The sequence below is a fragment of the Syzygium oleosum genome, unplaced genomic scaffold (assembly GCF_021117445.2).
Source record: "Syzygium oleosum isolate NSW1041296 unplaced genomic scaffold, Sole_v2.1 Sole_v2.31, whole genome shotgun sequence".
Lineage (NCBI taxonomy): Eukaryota > Viridiplantae > Streptophyta > Magnoliopsida > Myrtales > Myrtaceae > Syzygium > Syzygium oleosum.
In genome coordinates this window covers 3,339,162-3,355,940 of record NW_026607515.1, presented here as the reverse complement: position 1 = coordinate 3,355,940, position 16,779 = coordinate 3,339,162, and the positions used below count along the sequence as shown (strand labels likewise).

Genomic DNA, 16,779 nt, shown 5'->3' with positions numbered 1-16,779 from the left:
ATACAATAAATAATTGCTAAATCACACTTTAAAATTTATTTTTTTTAAAAAAAAAAATTAGCCTAAATTGCTCTCTTTTTTTCTCTCAATTTTTATGCACATACGTCGACACGGTCCTTATTGATGAAATAATATTAAGGTTTTACTTCAGGAGATTCCTACTTTACTTCAGTAGATGGTAGTAGGGAGGAGCCGAGCGCAACGTTTATCACACGTGGCCGCTGATCATTGGGCCAAGAACCTAGCAATGACGCGAATTCCATTCCGACTCCTCCTTCTCCCCAAACTCCACCTCTCGAAGATTTTGACGAAAATATTTATAGTGTTTTATTTCCATCCTTCTCCCCCTGGGATTCTGCTGGTCCGAGAGAGAGAGAGAGAGAGGCAGCGACCGAGCTCGCCGTCCGCTGGAACCTCGTATCTGCTCTAATCTCGACGCCGGTAAGCACGTCGGCCGGCTCGCCGGCGCTGTTAATTTCCGATTCCCACTCCCTATGGTTGTGCTGCCGACCTGCGTAGGTTTTTCCCCCCCTTGCCCTCCTTCATCGCAAGGAAAATTAGCGAAGGAATTAGATTCGTTTCTCGCGTAGCCCCTTCCTTTTTTGGCTCCTCGGATCGATTTGGAGACACACGTATTCCGGGATGGTAAATTCAAAGCTAAATCGAGCGTCTGCTCTCTCCGAAATCCGGAGTCCGATCGCCGTGAAAGCGCAAGTCCGAGATTTCGTTCCTGTCGGTTGCATTCGATCGGATAGCTAAATCCGGAGTTGGTTTTTTGGATCCGTGTTAGTATTTTGGTTATGGTTTTGAGCCCGATGGTCCAATTTTTTGCAGGGCGATAGCAAATATGATGAGGTTGCAAACGTACGCTGGGCTTAGTATATTCGCGACGTTGGCGGTGGTTTACCATGCATTTAGCAGTCGAGGCCAGTTCTACCCGGCCATGGTTTATCTGTCCACTTCCAAGATCAGTTTGGTGTTGCTTCTCAACATGGGTCTGGTCTTTATGTGCATCTTGTGGCAATTGACGAAGCGGGTGTTCCTTGGTTCCCTCCGGGAAGCCGAGGTAGAGAGGCTTAACGAGCAATCGTGGAGGGAGGTCATGGAAATCCTCTTTGCCATCACTATTTTCAGGCAGGATTTCTCGGTTACCTTCTTGGCCATGGTTACTGCCTTGTTGTTGATCAAGGCTTTGCACTGGTTGGCTCAGAAGAGGGTCGAGTACATTGAGACAACCCCTTCTGTTACCATGCTGTCTCACGTCAGGATAGTTTCTTTTATGGGGTTCCTGCTTCTCGTGGATAGTCTCTCTTTCTACAGCTCTATGAAGTTCCTCATACAGACGCGGCAGGCTTCCGTCTCCCTTTTCTTTGCATTCGAGTAAGTAGTTCCGCTTCTGCTCATGTCTTTACATCCCGATATCACTGTTGGCCTTGACAGGGCTTTTTCACAATTGCATTGGAGGCTTTCAGATCGATTCCGATTTGCTGCGTGTTGTTTCGTGGAATTCATCTCTCTTCTCGATTTTAGTAGTTATGAAGTTGGATAACTCAGTGGCAAGATTTTATGTTTTGACTTGTTGGACAATCATATCTTATCAGTTTTTCTCTGGTGCAGTGTCAGGGCGTTGCCAAAGAGTGATTTGTAATTGTAATATATTCTTGATAAAGCACTAGCTAGTGGATTTGAAAATGCTAACAGTATGTGCAGCCTGTTATTCTTAGATTCTTTGTATTGTGGACAATCTTATCTTTTAGTTCGCTCACCAACCCTAAGTCAGGATAATTCTTAACTGGTTGGAGGGTACTGTTGGCTCTATACGTGCATATGCAGCTGTTGTTTCTCTTTGCCCATCATGTGTTTATACAAGGTAATTTAGCAAAACTGTTCAGGACTCATTGTTAGTTGGTGCGTTATTTTGTTCTGTAGGTACATGATACTGGCCACAACAACTGTGTCGACTTTTGTTAAGTATGTTTTCTACGTTAGCGACATGCTTATGGAGGGCCAGTGGGAAAAGAAAGCTGTTTACACCTTTTACTTGGAACTGATACACGACCTGCTACACTTGTCGATGTATCTGTGCTTCTTTCTTGTGATTTTCATGTAAGTAATCTTTTACTTTCAGACCCACGGCGAAGAGTTTGCATTCTTATATGGTTGGAACATATACATGCTAAGGGTTGTTGAAGTTGCTGGCATTGCTTTTGTGCCTAATTTCTGTTTACTATACTTTTCCCCTCATGCATTACCTGGTTACAGCCTAGGAAAATGTCTAATGGATGATCTTGCAGGCACTCTTGATAAAAAATTACGAATTAGTAATTCGGAGGTTTTACTTTCTGAAGAGAGCTGTTTTAAGTAATGTGTTTGACATTGATGTTGGGCACCGTGATATTTAGTCCTTCACAATGTAGTTTCAATTACGCTAATAAACCTACTGTTTCTAAGCATCTAGCTTGAGAAGATATCATACTTGTGAAGCTCCAGCGAGGAAGATTTATGTTCTGCTTGTTTTTCTTTTTGTCTTTTTTTATTATGTTTGGGAAATGCTATTTTGCTCTTCAAAGTGTTTGTGCTATTTTTTTTTTTTTGGTCGAAAGTGTTTGTGCTATTGAAGTGTCTTATATTATCTTTTTCTTGGCAGATTTCTAATCCTATCCGGTATATCTACCTTCTTTTTGCTAGTCTTCATTTTCTAAACTTGCTTATTTACTCAAATAGACTTGATTGTTTAGGAATTATGGTGTACCTCTGCACTTGATTCGGGAGCTTTACGAGACATTCAGAAAATTCAAAATTCGCGTTGCTGATTACATTCGTTACCGCAAGATTACTTCAAATATGAACGATCGATTTCCAGATGCTACACCTGAAGAGCTTGATGTGTGAGTATCGTATCTAGGTTGGCCAATCGTTGTTAGTTTTAATCTTGTATTATCTTAGGTATATTCCTCAAATTCTTCTGATGGATGCAGAAGTGACGCAACATGCATTATATGTCGAGAAGAGATGACTACAGCGAAGAAATTAAATTGCGGACACCTTTTCCATGTACATTGCCTCCGTTCATGGCTCGAGCGACAGCATACATGTCCTACTTGTAGGGCCCTAGTTGCACCACCAGAAAGTGGGACAGCTGCTGCAGGAGGACAACACGGACAACCATCAGATTCTCGGCAACAAGGTGATATATAATATTGTTTCTAATCTTATTTCAATGTGCTTTCATGCATGAGCTCTGGATTTATGGTGGTGTCGGCAAGCAGGACTGATGCCCCTATTCTCCGGTTAGCTTAAAAACTTTAAAGAGATTGAAATGCTCTTTTCTCCTGGGCATGTGGATTTTGCAGACTATATGAGTTTGCTGCAATGGTCTTTTCCTTCCTGAACTAATTAGGCTAATGGTAATACTTATATAGTCTGTCGTTGGTTGAGCAGGGGCTGCTACCACAAGCACCGCATCTCAGGGCTCAAGTGCTGTTGGTTTGGCTGGTAATAATTTAAGTGGGCATCAAGCCAGAGTCCAAGCTGCTGCAGCTGCTGCATCAATATATGAGAAGTCTCTTGTTTACCCTTCAACAAACACATTGGCATGGTAAGCTTGAATTAAGCTAATGAGTTCACTGTTGCATTTTGCCTTTTAATTTCAGGGTGGGTTGTTATCTATGTATGTGTGCTTTGGCTGGCCTTCTGTCGCTTTTAAACATGCTAACGTCCAAGTTATATACATCTTCTAATATGGCATATTCCACTCTGCCTTAAATCCGCATGCAGATGATACAGATTCTTGTCCAGTATAATAAAATGCAAGGACCCCCTTGGTTAGAATTTATCAATTTTCCCAATTACTTGTTTAGTGTAATTGTGTCCTCGGCCTTTCATATATGTATGTGTTAAATAAGAATATGGCTCCTCATCTGATCTATGTATTTATTTTGACACAATTGCATTTGGTCTAGCACCTTTTTGATCATGCTGTTATCTCTAAGGATAGAAATCGAGGTTTCAAATATGTATCGCTTATGGCCCATTGGATTGATGATCTGATAGTAAACATGAAAATTGCTAAGTAGTTGGTTTATGTATATTGACCATGTGAAATGTCTATATAACATAATGTTCTTTATTGAGATTTGGCAATTACAGGTCAATCTGTTAGAATTAGGTGGAATATGGTACTGCTTTTCTGATAGTTACATTCAGAGTAGGATAAAGTGACTTGATTAAAATTGCAGTGTAGTTGGATCTGGCAAGAGCTCTGGTCACATTTCTTTTCTCCGATTTGCAGGTCGTCGGGGTATGCCTACCTTCCTCAGCAAAATGTGCCATTGCCTAGTCAGTCTAGCGCAGACTGCAGTGGTCCACAGCAATTTACAGTCCATGGTGATCCTGGAAGTACGTCCGTTTCACAATTCCCTAGCATTGTTTATGTCCCAGTTCCAGCTCCTGCAGCCACTGGTGACCGGATTCAGGGAGGTCATGATAACTTATCACAGGCCCATTTGGATGCTCAGAAAAAGTTTCTGCAACAGCAGATTGAGGTATGGTCTCTATGGTACATGGATAATAAAAGTGATTAATGACTCCCCCCGTCCCTTTAATGGAGGAGGAATAATCTCATCAAGCTTTGCACCGTTCTTCTGTTATATGCGTTTGAATTATATTGTGCAGGCGCTGCAAAAGCAACTTCAATTGCTGCGGGAGACGCACATCGAAGAGAACATGTCTTCAGGTCCCACCTCATCGGGAGATAGCAAAGGGAAGGCTGCTGTGAGCTCCTCGATCCCTGTTTCGGACACAGGCTCGTCATGCTGAGAGCCAAGACAGTTGGTTGATAAACTATATAGCCTGCTGATAACTGTAAATGTACACCAGTAGAGAGTTTCTTTCCCATTTTCTTCTTCCTCCCTTTTCTTTGAGAGAGAGAGAGAGAGAGAGAGAGAGAGAGAGAGAGGATTGTCCTTTTGAATTGGCCGGAAACTGGTTTAATGGATGTGGCAGAGCTGAGATTTCATGCCAGTCAAAGCTTCCTCAAATCGTCCCTCGTTGAATTATCAATCTTGTGAAGCGTACAGCTCAAAAGAATTACACGCATTTGCAAATCATTGAATTTTGAGTGGAAATGGTAATTGCAATTCCTCCCATCCCTCTCTGAAGTAGTACCTATCACTCTTTCAGCATCGAGCGATGAATCGAATGGAATACCGAATGCGGATACAAAAGACTCGAAACGCGCAAGCATAATCATCAGTAGCAATGATGAATTTCGGTAAACACTGTTAAGTTTATTTTTGTAATATTGAAATGCAGTCTACGGATCACCAATCAAGCTCTCGTAGCTCAGTTGGTTAGAGCACCCGTTTAGTAAGCGGGAGGTCTTGAGTTCGACTCTCAACGAGAGCAACCCTCTCTCTCTATATTTTTTAATTTTATTCGCAAAATAATCTGAATGAAAAAATGAAATTCGGTATGATGATACCAAATAGTCTCTAAATTTTTGCTCAATATGCAATATAACCCCTAAATTTTTAATTTATTTAATATGGTTTATAAATTTTAGCCTAATACGTAATATTATCTCTAAATTTTTAATTTGTTCAGTGTGATTCATATTTAGCTTGGTTTCTAAACTGTACGAAAATGTCCAATATAAACCTTTAATTAGTTGAAGCTCAGGGGTAATAATAAATATTTTCATATAACTGAGGACTGAATTGAATATCTTGTAAAAATCCAGAAATCACGTAGAATAATTTAAAATTTCAAAAAGAGACATTGCGCGTCATGCTAAAATGTTTGGGGGGACCATTTGTAATTTTCCCAGGAAATTCATGTAACCGTCAGGCTCTTCCTGTGGCTCCAACTGCTCTCTCTCACACTCCCCAAACAAGGTTAAAACCAGAGGAGATTCTCTCTCTTCCTTCCGTTACCCACCACACACCTGTTCCAACCTCTCTCTCTCTCTCCCTCTCTCCATGATCGAATCGGAGCACCAACCATCCTCGCCTCCGGTGGAGGCATAACATGAGCTCATGCCACTCCTCCTCCTCCTCCTCCGCCGCCGCCATGTTCATCCCCAAGTTCCACCCCTTGCGCTCCAACCACCCCCGCCTCCCTCCCCCCCACCGCTTCCGCTCCATCCTGGACCAGCTCTCCCCCAACCTCTCCGTCTCCTCCTCCCTCAGCTCCGTCCTCGCCTCCGGCAACGCCATCGCCGCCGCCGCCAAGGGCTCCGGCTCCGTCCACGGCGCCGTCACCTCCGCCATCACGCACGTCGCCGTCACCGCCGTCGCTATTGCCTCCGGCGCCTGCCTCTCCACTAAGGTCGATTTCCTCTGGCCCAAGCTCGAGGATCAACCCGGTAAATGACCTCCCGACTACTACGACGGCGCTTCTCTTTGACGATTTCTGTTGGCAGCACGCTTTTGAGTTCGCTACTGCTCTCGATCGCCAACTTAGAAATGCTCCTGAACTCCTTTTTCTGACGCCTCAATTCTGCTAGTGCTTCCTCGAATCAACACTCGGCTTCCTTAAAACTTACATAATCAGTTAGGATTAGTTGTTTAAAGCAATAATCTGATGGAATTTGTCTCTCGAACTATCTTAAAACCTTTGGACAAGTTCGAAATCCGCTCCAGCATTCATACTGCATCAATTTTCACTTCAGTACACCTCCTTGTGTCCAGTCATTGTAGAGGATATGTTTATTCGACACAATTTACGCAGCAGCATGGTGGAATTGTCTTATGGTGTTTCTTCTTGACACCGTAATAAAGGGAGCCCTTTCGACTCGGCGCAGGTTCCCTTGTGCTGGAAGGAGTTGACGTAACAGGCTGTCCCGTATTCAACGATGCGAAGGTTTCCATTAATTGCATCACCACGCACCAATAGTGACTTGCATTCACATCTGCACATGCTAAAACTACTCCGCTGTCAAGACAGGTGCGAAAGGCTATTGCATTTGCCAAAAGAGCTCATCATGGAGTCCTTAGGAAAACCGGGGATCCGTATTTGACTCATTGTATCCACACAGGGAGGATCTTAGCTATGCTGGTTCCTTCGAACGGCAAACGAGTATGTGAACCTCCTGTCACATGTCAGTGGGCATTTGGAATACTTGTTGTACCACGATAGTTTGTCTCCCACTGGTTCTTCAATCTGCTTTTCGTGCTTTCTGCAGGCTGTTGACACCGTCGTGGCTGGGATTCTCCATGATGTGGTTGATGATGCCAGTGAGAGTCTGCATAGTGTTGAGCAAGAGTTTGGGGACGATGTCTCTAAGTTGGTTGCCGGTGTTTCCCGATTAAGTTATATAAATCAGGTGCTAAACTGCGGTGATTGTTGACGCATCTTTTTCATAATCGGTGGAAAAGGCGGCCTTGTTTTTGATGATTTAGGTTTTAGTGTATCATGAAGATTCTGTTCTTGGTTTTGCCTTAGGGGGAACTTGAAACTTACTTTCTCGACGAAATTCTCAAAACGCATTTCTGTTTTTAACTTTAGAATAATCCAGTCGTTTCTCTTATTCTCCAGAGGTGGAAGTTTAGGCATGAATATACAGTAGAATTTATATTGAATAATGGACTATAGAGGAGAATTGCTAAAAGTTGAACTGGACTCCCCTTCTTGAACAAGTATGTTCTTTTGGCTCACTCCTTTTTGTTTTATGTGCCGTTTCTTTTCCCTTTAGGATACTGTACAATCTCCCATGCTGTAAGTCTTTAATGTAGACTTTTTCACCGATACATATGTGAATCGGTATTATTACTATTTCATGGTCCTTGAGCAAACCTGTCCAAGTTTATGAAGTCTTACACCCTCTCTAGATTGTTCTTGGCTTTGTTTACCCTTCTTTCAAATCATCGTAGATCCCAACTAATGAAAGAGGACGTGTCAACTTGAAAATAGATGTCCAGCTTAACTATTTCTTGATGCAGCTACGCAACCAGATTGATTAGTTTATGTACTTCTGATGCATGGAATAATCTAGTTAAACTGAATGTAAGATGGACTTTGGATAACGTAAGCCAGACATTTGCAGATCTATGAAGTTTGGTGATCACCACAAATGAATCTTGAATAGTTGTCTGATTTACCTCAATTGCTTTACTTTACTTGTCAAGGTCCTTCATAACATATTATCTCGTTTAAGAAGTACTAAAATGTTCTTCTATATATTCAATCATAGTGCCGGTAACTTTGGCGATCGCCTTGAGGTGTCTGCATCTGCACCCTTTATTTTTCTACGCTATAAAATTAATTTTCTCCTTCTTCACCTTTTGCTTGCTTCATCATGCTTTTCTTGCAGCTTCTAAGGAGACACCGCCGACTAAATGTAAATCAGGATAGCTTTGGTGAGGAAGAGGTATGGAACTTAGCTATCTGGTCTAGAAAGTTATCCAATTATGCTTAGGAGTCGCCATTTTATGACGGATTATAAAGAGTAGTCGAAGATGATATGCGGATTCCTACCAGGCTTTTCAACTTTATTTTCCTAAGTGTTTACATATATCAATGGCAAGCAACTTTACATGGTTGTGCGTGATTTGTTCTTTAAAGCGGCTGCATTACCTTTTTCTGCATCTTCTGCACATTTAATTGAGTTGTAAGGTTTCTTCTCTTTTGAAACTATAGATTAAAGATGCTTAGTAGTGGTTTCTGCTCCTTCTGAAGTCCCTATTGCTCTTCCAGGCAGATAATCTACGAATTATGCTCCTAGGGATGGTTGATGATCCACGAGTCGTGCTCGTCAAGCTTGCGGATCGTCTTCACAACATGAGAACCATGTATTGACTCGCACTCCATTTTCAACTTGTAATTGCCAGGCGTCTTCCTTTTCTCCTGAGCTCTCGTATTGTTAACAATCTGTTCAGACGTCATCACCTTTTCCTTTGAGATATAGCTTTTGACTTTTATTTCTGCCTTCTGTGGAGATCTGAGGAAGTCACAGAACTGAATGCACTCTCAAAATCTGATGATAAAAGATTTTTTCCGAAATTATGATTATTATGTTGGTGCATACTGCTTGGCTGTGCTGTTAGATGATATTCTTCCCTTGCAGTTATGCTCTTCCATCGCCAAAGGCTCGAGCTGTTGCACAGGAGACCCTGGTAATTTGGTGCTCACTTGCTTCGAGATTGGGTCTGTGGGCAATGAAAGCTGAGCTGGAAGATCTGTGCTTCGCAGTTCTCCAGGTCTGCTCATAATTGCTTCGGTTCTTTAAGAAAACTTACGATCTGTATATATGTAGTAGACCAACAAATGAGATTGTGGAGTTGAAGGTGACTTTTCCTTTTCCTACTGGCTATTTCTAGGGATATAATACCCATATTATCTTAGGACGAATTAAATAAATAACCACTAAAAATGAAGGTTAGACTCGTAGATTAAAGAAGGACATCTATTTTGCTATAGTCAATGCAGGATAACATAAGTAAGTTGGACATAAGTTATGTAGGCACCAGAGGTGGCGCTGTTGTCTGAATATAGAACGTTTACACATTAATGGGATCATTTCATAGAGAAATTAAAGACTCGAAGGAAGTTGTTGCATGATTAGTTGTGGTGGGGAGATTTGTTCTTTGTTTAAGGATGTGCAATCCATGTTTTCGTCCCTTCTGTGAATGTATAAGCTGCTGAAACACTCGACACTTGGTCAACTTTCTATTGTGGTATCACAATGATTCTAGTGATGAGTTCCATATTTGTTCATTTAAGATAAAACGAGTCGGCATCAACCATTCTACTGGATACTATTTGATATTGCCGGTGCGATCTTGTTTCCTGTTATTTTCCTTCAAATCTACCATAATATGTCAGTTGCGTACACATCCTGCAGCCACAAGTATTCCGGAAGATGCGTGCTGATCTTGCTTCCATGTGGAGCCCAAGCAATAAAGCAGGAAATCCAAGAAGAATCTTGGCAAAAACTAGCTTCCCACACTGTGATGAGGACATTTCATCTTCCGATGATGAAGATTCAGTCAATATGAAGGAGAACATGAAAAGCATGAAGGTAGAAGAAACTCATTGCTTCTTTTCATTGTTTTCTTTTTTGACTGAAAGTTGCTCCTGTGAAAATCCTGGTGTAGATACTTGTCTTCTATGCTATATTGAACATGTGTTTGCAATTACCTGCCGATAGTTGTCGAACAAATTCCCATCTGCATACGTGGTACATGTCAATGATGGTTCGGCCATTTCAAACTGATACCGCTGATATTTCTCTAGAACAAGATGTATTCTCTGTAAGTTGCTTCAATTTATTCATTCGGAGCTAATATTGCCTATTAAAGGAGATAAGTTTTTAATTGCATTTTCATGACATTAAGGGGACATATTTGTAGGAAACTATTCTAGTATGGGCATGGTGGAAATCTTCTAAGCTATATGTGCTTTCTTAAAGTAAAATCAATAAAATGATGCTCTGTGACGTCGGTTAATGGTGGGTTCCTCGTGATTCAGCAAAGTATCCAGGCAAGAGGGTTTCAAAATCCCTCATCAGCCTCCAAATAGAATTGATCTTCTCTCTTAGTTTAGGTTAAGCTAGTCACATGAGGGAGAGTGTTGAAGTGGGAGCAACTAAACTAGTATGAATTTGCGAACTTAAGCTGTTAAATGAGGAAGTGGATTGCTTGTTATTTAGCTTGACAGTGTGTAAGAGTGCTAGTACTACTTGCGATAGAAGATTGAAGCTCTTGTTTAACTTACGATTATACCATAGGAAGTTCAGAAAAGTTTCATATGTCTCAAAGACTTGCTTCAGTGATGAATTTAACTGAAAGACAGCAGAAGTGGGCCTGTCCATACATTTACCCTCACTGTTTTAAAAATAAGTGATTCTACGGAATGGACTCTTTTGTGCTCTTCTAAATTCTCCACTAGATAGTATGATCATATTTGTGAACATGGAGTTTTCTTTATATTTTTATCCATGAGGAACAATGAGAGTTAATCATACTGAGTAGTTTGATGGAGTCATTATCTTTGCTGAAAGTTTGGAAGAATGGAAGTAGGAAAGGTCAGAAAGAAAGAGTGTTTCCCTTAATATGCTTCATCTATCCATTGTTTCTTTGTAGGATCTTCTGGAAGCTGTAGTGCCCTTTGATATCTTATTAGACCGGAGGAAGAGAAGCAAGTTTACCGGTGATATTGGAAAAGATTCAGAGAAGGTCACAAAGCCTAAGGTTGTGAAAGATGCTGGAGTTGCTTTGGCTTCTATGCTTGTATGTGAGGAAGCTCTTGAGCGCGAGTTGTTTATCTCAACTTCGTATGTCTACTTACTTCTCATTGTTTCTTGTATTGTCCATCTTTCCTATGTGGAATTGGAGGCTATATTTTACTATCTGGACCATATTTGAAGGATCTTTTGCTCTTGCTTTTTCCCCCTTTTCTTGTCAATACTTGCAGGTATGTTCCTGGAATGGAAGTAACGTTATCTGGCCGACTAAAAAGTTTGTACAGTATTTACAGCAAGGTATAATGTAGATTGTAGTGGATGGCACTTTGTGGAAAGGGCTCACTTTTTCGTTTTCTTAATGAAGTTTAATCATGGTCTTGTGGCAATAATACAGAAGCACTCACACAAGACAAAGTTTGAGGATCGCAACGAATGTTTGCATTTTTATTGGGATTACTTCACCATTAACTGACTCAAAAAGTTTTTGTGAGATAAATTGTACTGCAAGAGATCGAAAACTCAGATAATTTTAGTTTTTTTAAAGAGAAAGCTGCTTTAAGGTGTGCCTTTGGGATACTCGCTGGTACAGGAAATAAGTTTTAAGTGTTGGAGATGTAAAATAACAGTCACATGTTTTATCTATCGTGCTGTTCAGTTCTTTTAGTATACACTCATGCATGTATTTTCTCTTCTGTTTCTCTAGATGAAAAGGAAGGACGTGAGCATTAATAAAGTGTATGATGCCCGTGCATTGCGGGTAGTTGTCGGAGACAAGAATGGAAGTCTGCATGGACCTGCAGTTCAATGTTGTTACAGTCTTCTTGATATTGTGCACAGGTCAATTTATTGAATCTTTCATCCTCCTTTTCTCTTTCACACTAAGCAAGACAAGTAAGTTAACGGTTCTGTCTTTTATATGATTAAGATGTTTATCATGTTAGATAAGTATACACTATTGGAAAACTGCATTGCTGCTGACAGAGGCTCACATTTTTTTGGTGCCCATTGCAGACTCTGGACCCCCATTGATGGTGAATTTGATGACTACATTGTTAATCCAAAGGCTAGTGGTTATCAGGTTAGACTTCTACCTGACTTGAACATGCGATGATTGTTACTTTACCCTGCTCTTATTGACTATTTGGAATTGGAAGTAGAGTTATTGCTGAGTTCTGGAAATTATGTTCTTTCTCTAGATGAGCATATTCTTGTAGTGCCTTCCGAGGAACAGAGTAGACCTATCCACCAATGAGGAGGCCAACTTCTGGGGCTTGACTGCAAATCTAACTTCTTCCTCATTGGCTCTTTTTTTTTGTGTTCTGGATCAGAGCTTTATCTCTCTAGCATATCTCTGTGTCTCAACAGTGAACATTCTGTTAACTGCTTTTACACGGTTCTGTTGTCCTGGGAGTCTGTATATTGTTTTCTCTGTCTTACATGATGCAACTCTTTCAATGGCAGTCCTTGCATACTGCTGTACTAGGTCCTGATAGTTCACCTTTGGAAGTTCAAATAAGAACACAGGTAAATTATGCTAAACGTGCTTCCTTTCTTTGATGTTTCTGTTATCCTACATGACTACCCTCAATGTTTTCAGAGGATGCATGAATATGCTGAACATGGACTTGCTGCACATTGGCTTTATAAGGAAACTGGCAACTGGTTACCATCAGCAAGCAACATGGGTGAGTCAGAGTCCTCTCTCTCCAAAGATTTGGAGGATTCAGAGTCAGTGGAAGGTGATCTTTTTCAGAAGTATGGTTCACTGAAAGCTGGGCATCCAGTTCTTAGGGTTGAGGGAAGTCACTTGCTTGCTGCTGTTATAATTAGGTATACCTTGTTCAGCTTAGTATATACAATGCAAATCTGCATATTCCACATATACTCTTATTCTTCTTACTTTTGCAAGCACAGTGTGGATAAGGGTGGAAAAGAATTACTTGTTGCTGTGAGCTTTGGACTGGCCGCTTCTGAAGCAGTTGCTGACAGAAGATCTTCATTCCAGACAAAGCGATGGGAAGCGTATGCGAATTTATACAAGAAGGTTCAGTTGCCTGGACTTCTCAGTTACTGACTCCAGGAATTTTTTACATTCTTTGGCAATTCTTGGAGTTTGCGAATAGCTACACAAACAGTATACATTTCTAAGATATAGTTACACTTGGGACTTTATACACATAGTGCCTGAGTTTTGGCCTTTAGCAATTTCAAAGTTTGTCAATGACTTCAGGATCAGTAAAAACTTTTACAAACAAATAGTTATTCCGGTGCTTTCTCTAGCATATTGGATTGTGTGAATAGAAGACCATATCTTCTTTGCTGGGTTTTTTAGTGCTCGTGTATCGGCATTAAAATGCATTGACAGTTTGACAATTTATACGCTTGCAATCATGAGGGATAAGAATCAGTTGATGGTGTGTATATCTTAATAAAACTTGTGTTGCCTGTTCATTTACACGGTTATAAAGAACAAGTTTATGTTGATCGGGATTAGTCTGAACCTTTCTATTTTGAATCTTGATCTCAAGAAAAGCAAGTACCAGTTTCAGAATCAGTATTTACGTGCTTAAGCAATTGATAGTCTTCTGTTCGAATTGCCAACCTCAAAAGCCTTCATAAGGAGGTAGCCCCTTGTTAGGGAGTTCTGATCAATTTTCATTTCAATGTCACTAGCAAAGTGTCTGAATTTAGTGCTGCAAATTTTGCCTTCTAGGTTTCTGATGAGTGGTGGTGTCAGCCAGGACATGGGGATTGGTGCACCTGCCTTGAAAAGTACACACTTTGCCGAGATGGAATGTACCACAAGGTATGTTACTGCCACACTGCCTTAATTTTTTAGGAGTTTATGGATGGCTTTGGTATCGAATCGCCAATCTTCACACCAACCTTGTGACTAGGTGTTGTTCTTTTTCTGCTTCCTCTCTCAATTTCTCTTAAGGATTTTAATATCAATTATTCATCCTCTGGACTCGTTTTAGTTAATAATAATACCACTTTCCTGGCTGAAATCATGCAAATACAAAATGGCCTCGTGTCTTGAGCATGTCAAGTCTGTATCATTTCCTTTTTCCATTTCCAGTCAACGGTACCGCGTGATCATTGCAAACACTTTCGGTTGGGTAGGACTCAAATCCCCGAATTCATGTGTATGTTCTACCAGGCTTTTGTTTCAGTCGACATCAGAGATCTGCATCATGTCATCAGTCGAAGCATTTAATTTTTGGCGAATGTTGGATTAAATATATATTGACCTGTGGCGACATGTGAAAATGGTTCTTGTGCTATGCAGGAAGACCAATTCCAGCGGCTTCTTCCAACTTTTATCCAAATTATTGAGTTGACGGAGCAAGAAGAATCTGAATATTGGACTGTCATGTCCGCTGTTCTCGAAGGAAAACAGATCGACTCTACTACATCTAGGCCGAGCTTAGCCTCCATTAGCTCGAATTCCATTGAGGGCGGTATTAATAACAAGGTTTGTGTACCCAGTATCCCCACCTATGATCATACATTACGGCTTCTACTTTAAGGTTTCTGTAATCATTTTCCGTCGTGGCATTCGATTTCACTCGGACATATGTGCGGTCTTCGAAGGTCATGAGTGTGCAAGCATTTCAAGATTAAGGCCTAATCAATGTGGGACAATTTCTAGGTGCACCTACTGAGGACAATGCTTCAGTGGGAAGAGGAGCTACGCTCTGAGGCGATTGCTTGCTCGAGCAAGCTTGGTGGAAAATCATGTGAAAGTCCCAATTCGGTCGCACTTGATGAGGTGGTGGTCGTATGCGGGCCACAAGGTGAGATCATGAGGTTAAGGAGTGGGAGTACAGCTGCAGATGCAGCAAGGAGAGTAGGGCTCGAAGGGAGAGTGTTGGTGAATGGCCAACTCGTCTTGCCCGGTACCGAGCTCAGAGACGGAGATGTGGTTGAAGTCAAACTCTAAACGAGCCATTACGAGGTAAAATTCGGAATTGCCTGGTAGCAGCAAGTGTATATAGAGCAGGGAATAGAATGAATAGGGGTGAAGTCAATAAGGCTAGTGCACTTCTAGTCGTAATCGATTTGTATAGGGCTTCTAGTTCAGTTGAAACATGCCAATCATCACGGTCCGCGCCATCAAGCTAGGATCGTGTCACTGAGGCAGGCATGACTTTGGGAGATTCATCTGTCCTTACAAACGTAGCCATTCAAAGTGTACATAATCTGATAATCACAGATCAGTAATACACACAAACAGATTGGATATCCAATTTTTTAACAAATTAGCAGCTTTCCAATCCAATATTTTAACGGTTTCGAATTTCAACAATCATAGCTGATTCTAATATTATGATGATGCCTTGTTTGTTTGGAATTAGCTGTTGAATGAGTCAACGTAGGCCTTATTATTATTTTATATTATTTCCTCGTCCCGCGTGGTGTAACTTACTAATTTTGTTTAGGTAAAATCAATTTTCTCTCCACCTGCCAAAGAAAGAAAGTGTTAAAACTCAAACCGGGCACGTGTTTTCTGCACTGAACAAAAAGTCATCACCCCCACCTCCCTCATGTTTCCTTCCCCCCCTCTCTTTGTCGTGTCGGTAACCTCGTGTGTTTTTTTTCACTCCATTTGCAAACAAAAGGGCTAAAAAAAGGATTTTTTTTTCTTGCAAAATTGGGGAGAAAAGTTGGGGGGGGAAGAGGAGTGATTGAAGATGTGGGCTTTTTTTCTCTCTGGGGCCCACCAAAGTCGGGTTCCTTCCCGAATTTGAGGTAGGAAAGATGACAGAGGGGATTTGAAGCGATTATAACATCTTGGCCCTTGTCTTTGACACCGAATTACAAATTACAAATATGTCTTTTTCATTGAGCTTTTCTTTTTTTTCCTTAATTTTCCCTGCCCGCCAGGAAAGAATCCTTCCGTACACAGTTTGAGTTTTGGCTAAATATGGTGTGAACCATTCCCTGTTAAAACTTTATGCGGCATCTCCTCCATATGCTCAAAAATATTAATTTATTTATTTTTGGTCAGACTCCATATGCTTATAATTGAAAAAGCCTCCAAACTACACTTTGTTTCGTTGACATGGCTGGCTCTGGGTTTGCTTACTGATTTCATCTTCCCTCGTTTCTCCCAATTCCACTTCTCATTTACATCTCCTTTGGAAAAATCCTCCCTCATCAATTTAGTCAGATTTTGTCGTGTCAATTAGAGCCACGTACGAAAAAAAAAAACATTTTTGTTTTTGGACAATCGCATAAAAAAAAATTTAAAAAAAATCCGGAAGTGGAAGTAGATGAAGGTTAGAGTAGCGTTTCGATGCTACTCTCGTGCCTGGTCAAGAAAAAACAAACCTTAACTATTTTTTGATGTAATAGGATTTGTAGGAAAAATTATAATGGTCGCAATTTTTCTTCAACGCTTGAAATTCTTGCATGACATAAAGATATCGACTTTGTTCAATTGTTGTTAGAATCTGTTTGAATATCTTTTCAATTTTAAGAAATTACGGTGGAAGAACGGGTCAAGTCAGAGGCTGCCCGGGAAAAGGCCCTCCACACGATGCAAAATATAAAATAAAAAAAATAAAAATAAATAAAGAGATATTATGTCAGAA

At 40.8% G+C, this 16,779-nt stretch overlaps 2 protein-coding genes and 1 non-coding gene across 4 annotated transcripts; all 3 read left to right on the top strand.

Moving 5' to 3' along the window:
* The first annotated feature begins 307 nt into the window (after positions 1–307).
* On the top strand, positions 308–5,147 carry LOC115683163 (ERAD-associated E3 ubiquitin-protein ligase HRD1B-like). Its single transcript, XM_030607604.2, has 8 exons — positions 308–441; positions 835–1,380; positions 1,930–2,106; positions 2,739–2,888; positions 2,979–3,187; positions 3,442–3,598; positions 4,292–4,544; positions 4,675–5,147. Exons 2-8 carry the CDS (start codon positions 848–850, stop codon positions 4,816–4,818), a joined length of 1,623 nt encoding a protein of 540 aa, XP_030463464.1. The 5' UTR covers positions 308–441; positions 835–847; the 3' UTR covers positions 4,819–5,147.
* Positions 5,148–5,332: 185 nt separating this feature from the next.
* Positions 5,333–5,406, top strand: TRNAT-AGU (transfer RNA threonine (anticodon AGU)). Its single transcript has one exon. It is a non-coding gene; the product is annotated as a tRNA-Thr (tRNA).
* Positions 5,407–5,927: 521 nt separating this feature from the next.
* LOC115683159 (uncharacterized) lies at positions 5,928–15,444 on the top strand. Of its 2 annotated transcripts, none has more exons than XM_030607598.2 (18): positions 5,928–6,364; positions 6,803–6,861; positions 6,946–7,077; positions 7,184–7,324; positions 8,312–8,368; positions 8,695–8,789; positions 9,065–9,197; positions 9,842–10,018; positions 11,082–11,272; positions 11,413–11,479; positions 11,886–12,019; positions 12,194–12,260; positions 12,644–12,706; positions 12,780–13,012; positions 13,097–13,226; positions 13,896–13,988; positions 14,472–14,657; positions 14,835–15,444. In XM_030607598.2, the coding sequence occupies exons 1-18, from the start codon at positions 6,028–6,030 to the stop codon at positions 15,123–15,125; spliced, it is 2,586 nt and encodes an 861-aa protein (XP_030463458.1). In that variant the 5' UTR covers positions 5,928–6,027; the 3' UTR covers positions 15,126–15,444. The 2 variants fall into 2 exon arrangements, with proteins under 2 accessions (XP_030463458.1, XP_056160230.1); XM_056304255.1 differs by having other exon boundaries at positions 6,274–6,364; positions 6,942–7,077.
* Positions 15,445–16,779: the final 1,335 nt, after the last annotated feature.

What these genes read in the sequence shown, in the direction of transcription:
- LOC115683163 (XM_030607604.2), top strand. Translation starts at nt 848, where the DNA reads ATGATGAGGTTGCAAACGTACGCTGGGCTTAGTATATTCGCGACGTTG. An exon ending in TTCTTTCTTGTGATTTTCAT is followed by an intron (nt 2,107 to 2,738) that starts GTAAGTAATCTT and finishes TTGATTGTTTAG; the next exon opens with GAATTATGGTGTACCTCTGC. An exon ending in ATCAGATTCTCGGCAACAAG is followed by an intron (nt 3,188 to 3,441) that starts GTGATATATAAT and finishes TTGGTTGAGCAG; the next exon opens with GGGCTGCTACCACAAGCACC.
- LOC115683159 (XM_030607598.2), top strand. Translation starts at nt 6,028, where the DNA reads ATGAGCTCATGCCACTCCTCCTCCTCCTCCTCCGCCGCCGCCATGTTC. An exon ending in CTTGCTGCTGTTATAATTAG is followed by an intron (nt 13,013 to 13,096) that starts GTATACCTTGTT and finishes TTGCAAGCACAG; the next exon opens with TGTGGATAAGGGTGGAAAAG. An exon ending in GAGATGGAATGTACCACAAG is followed by an intron (nt 13,989 to 14,471) that starts GTATGTTACTGC and finishes TGTGCTATGCAG; the next exon opens with GAAGACCAATTCCAGCGGCT.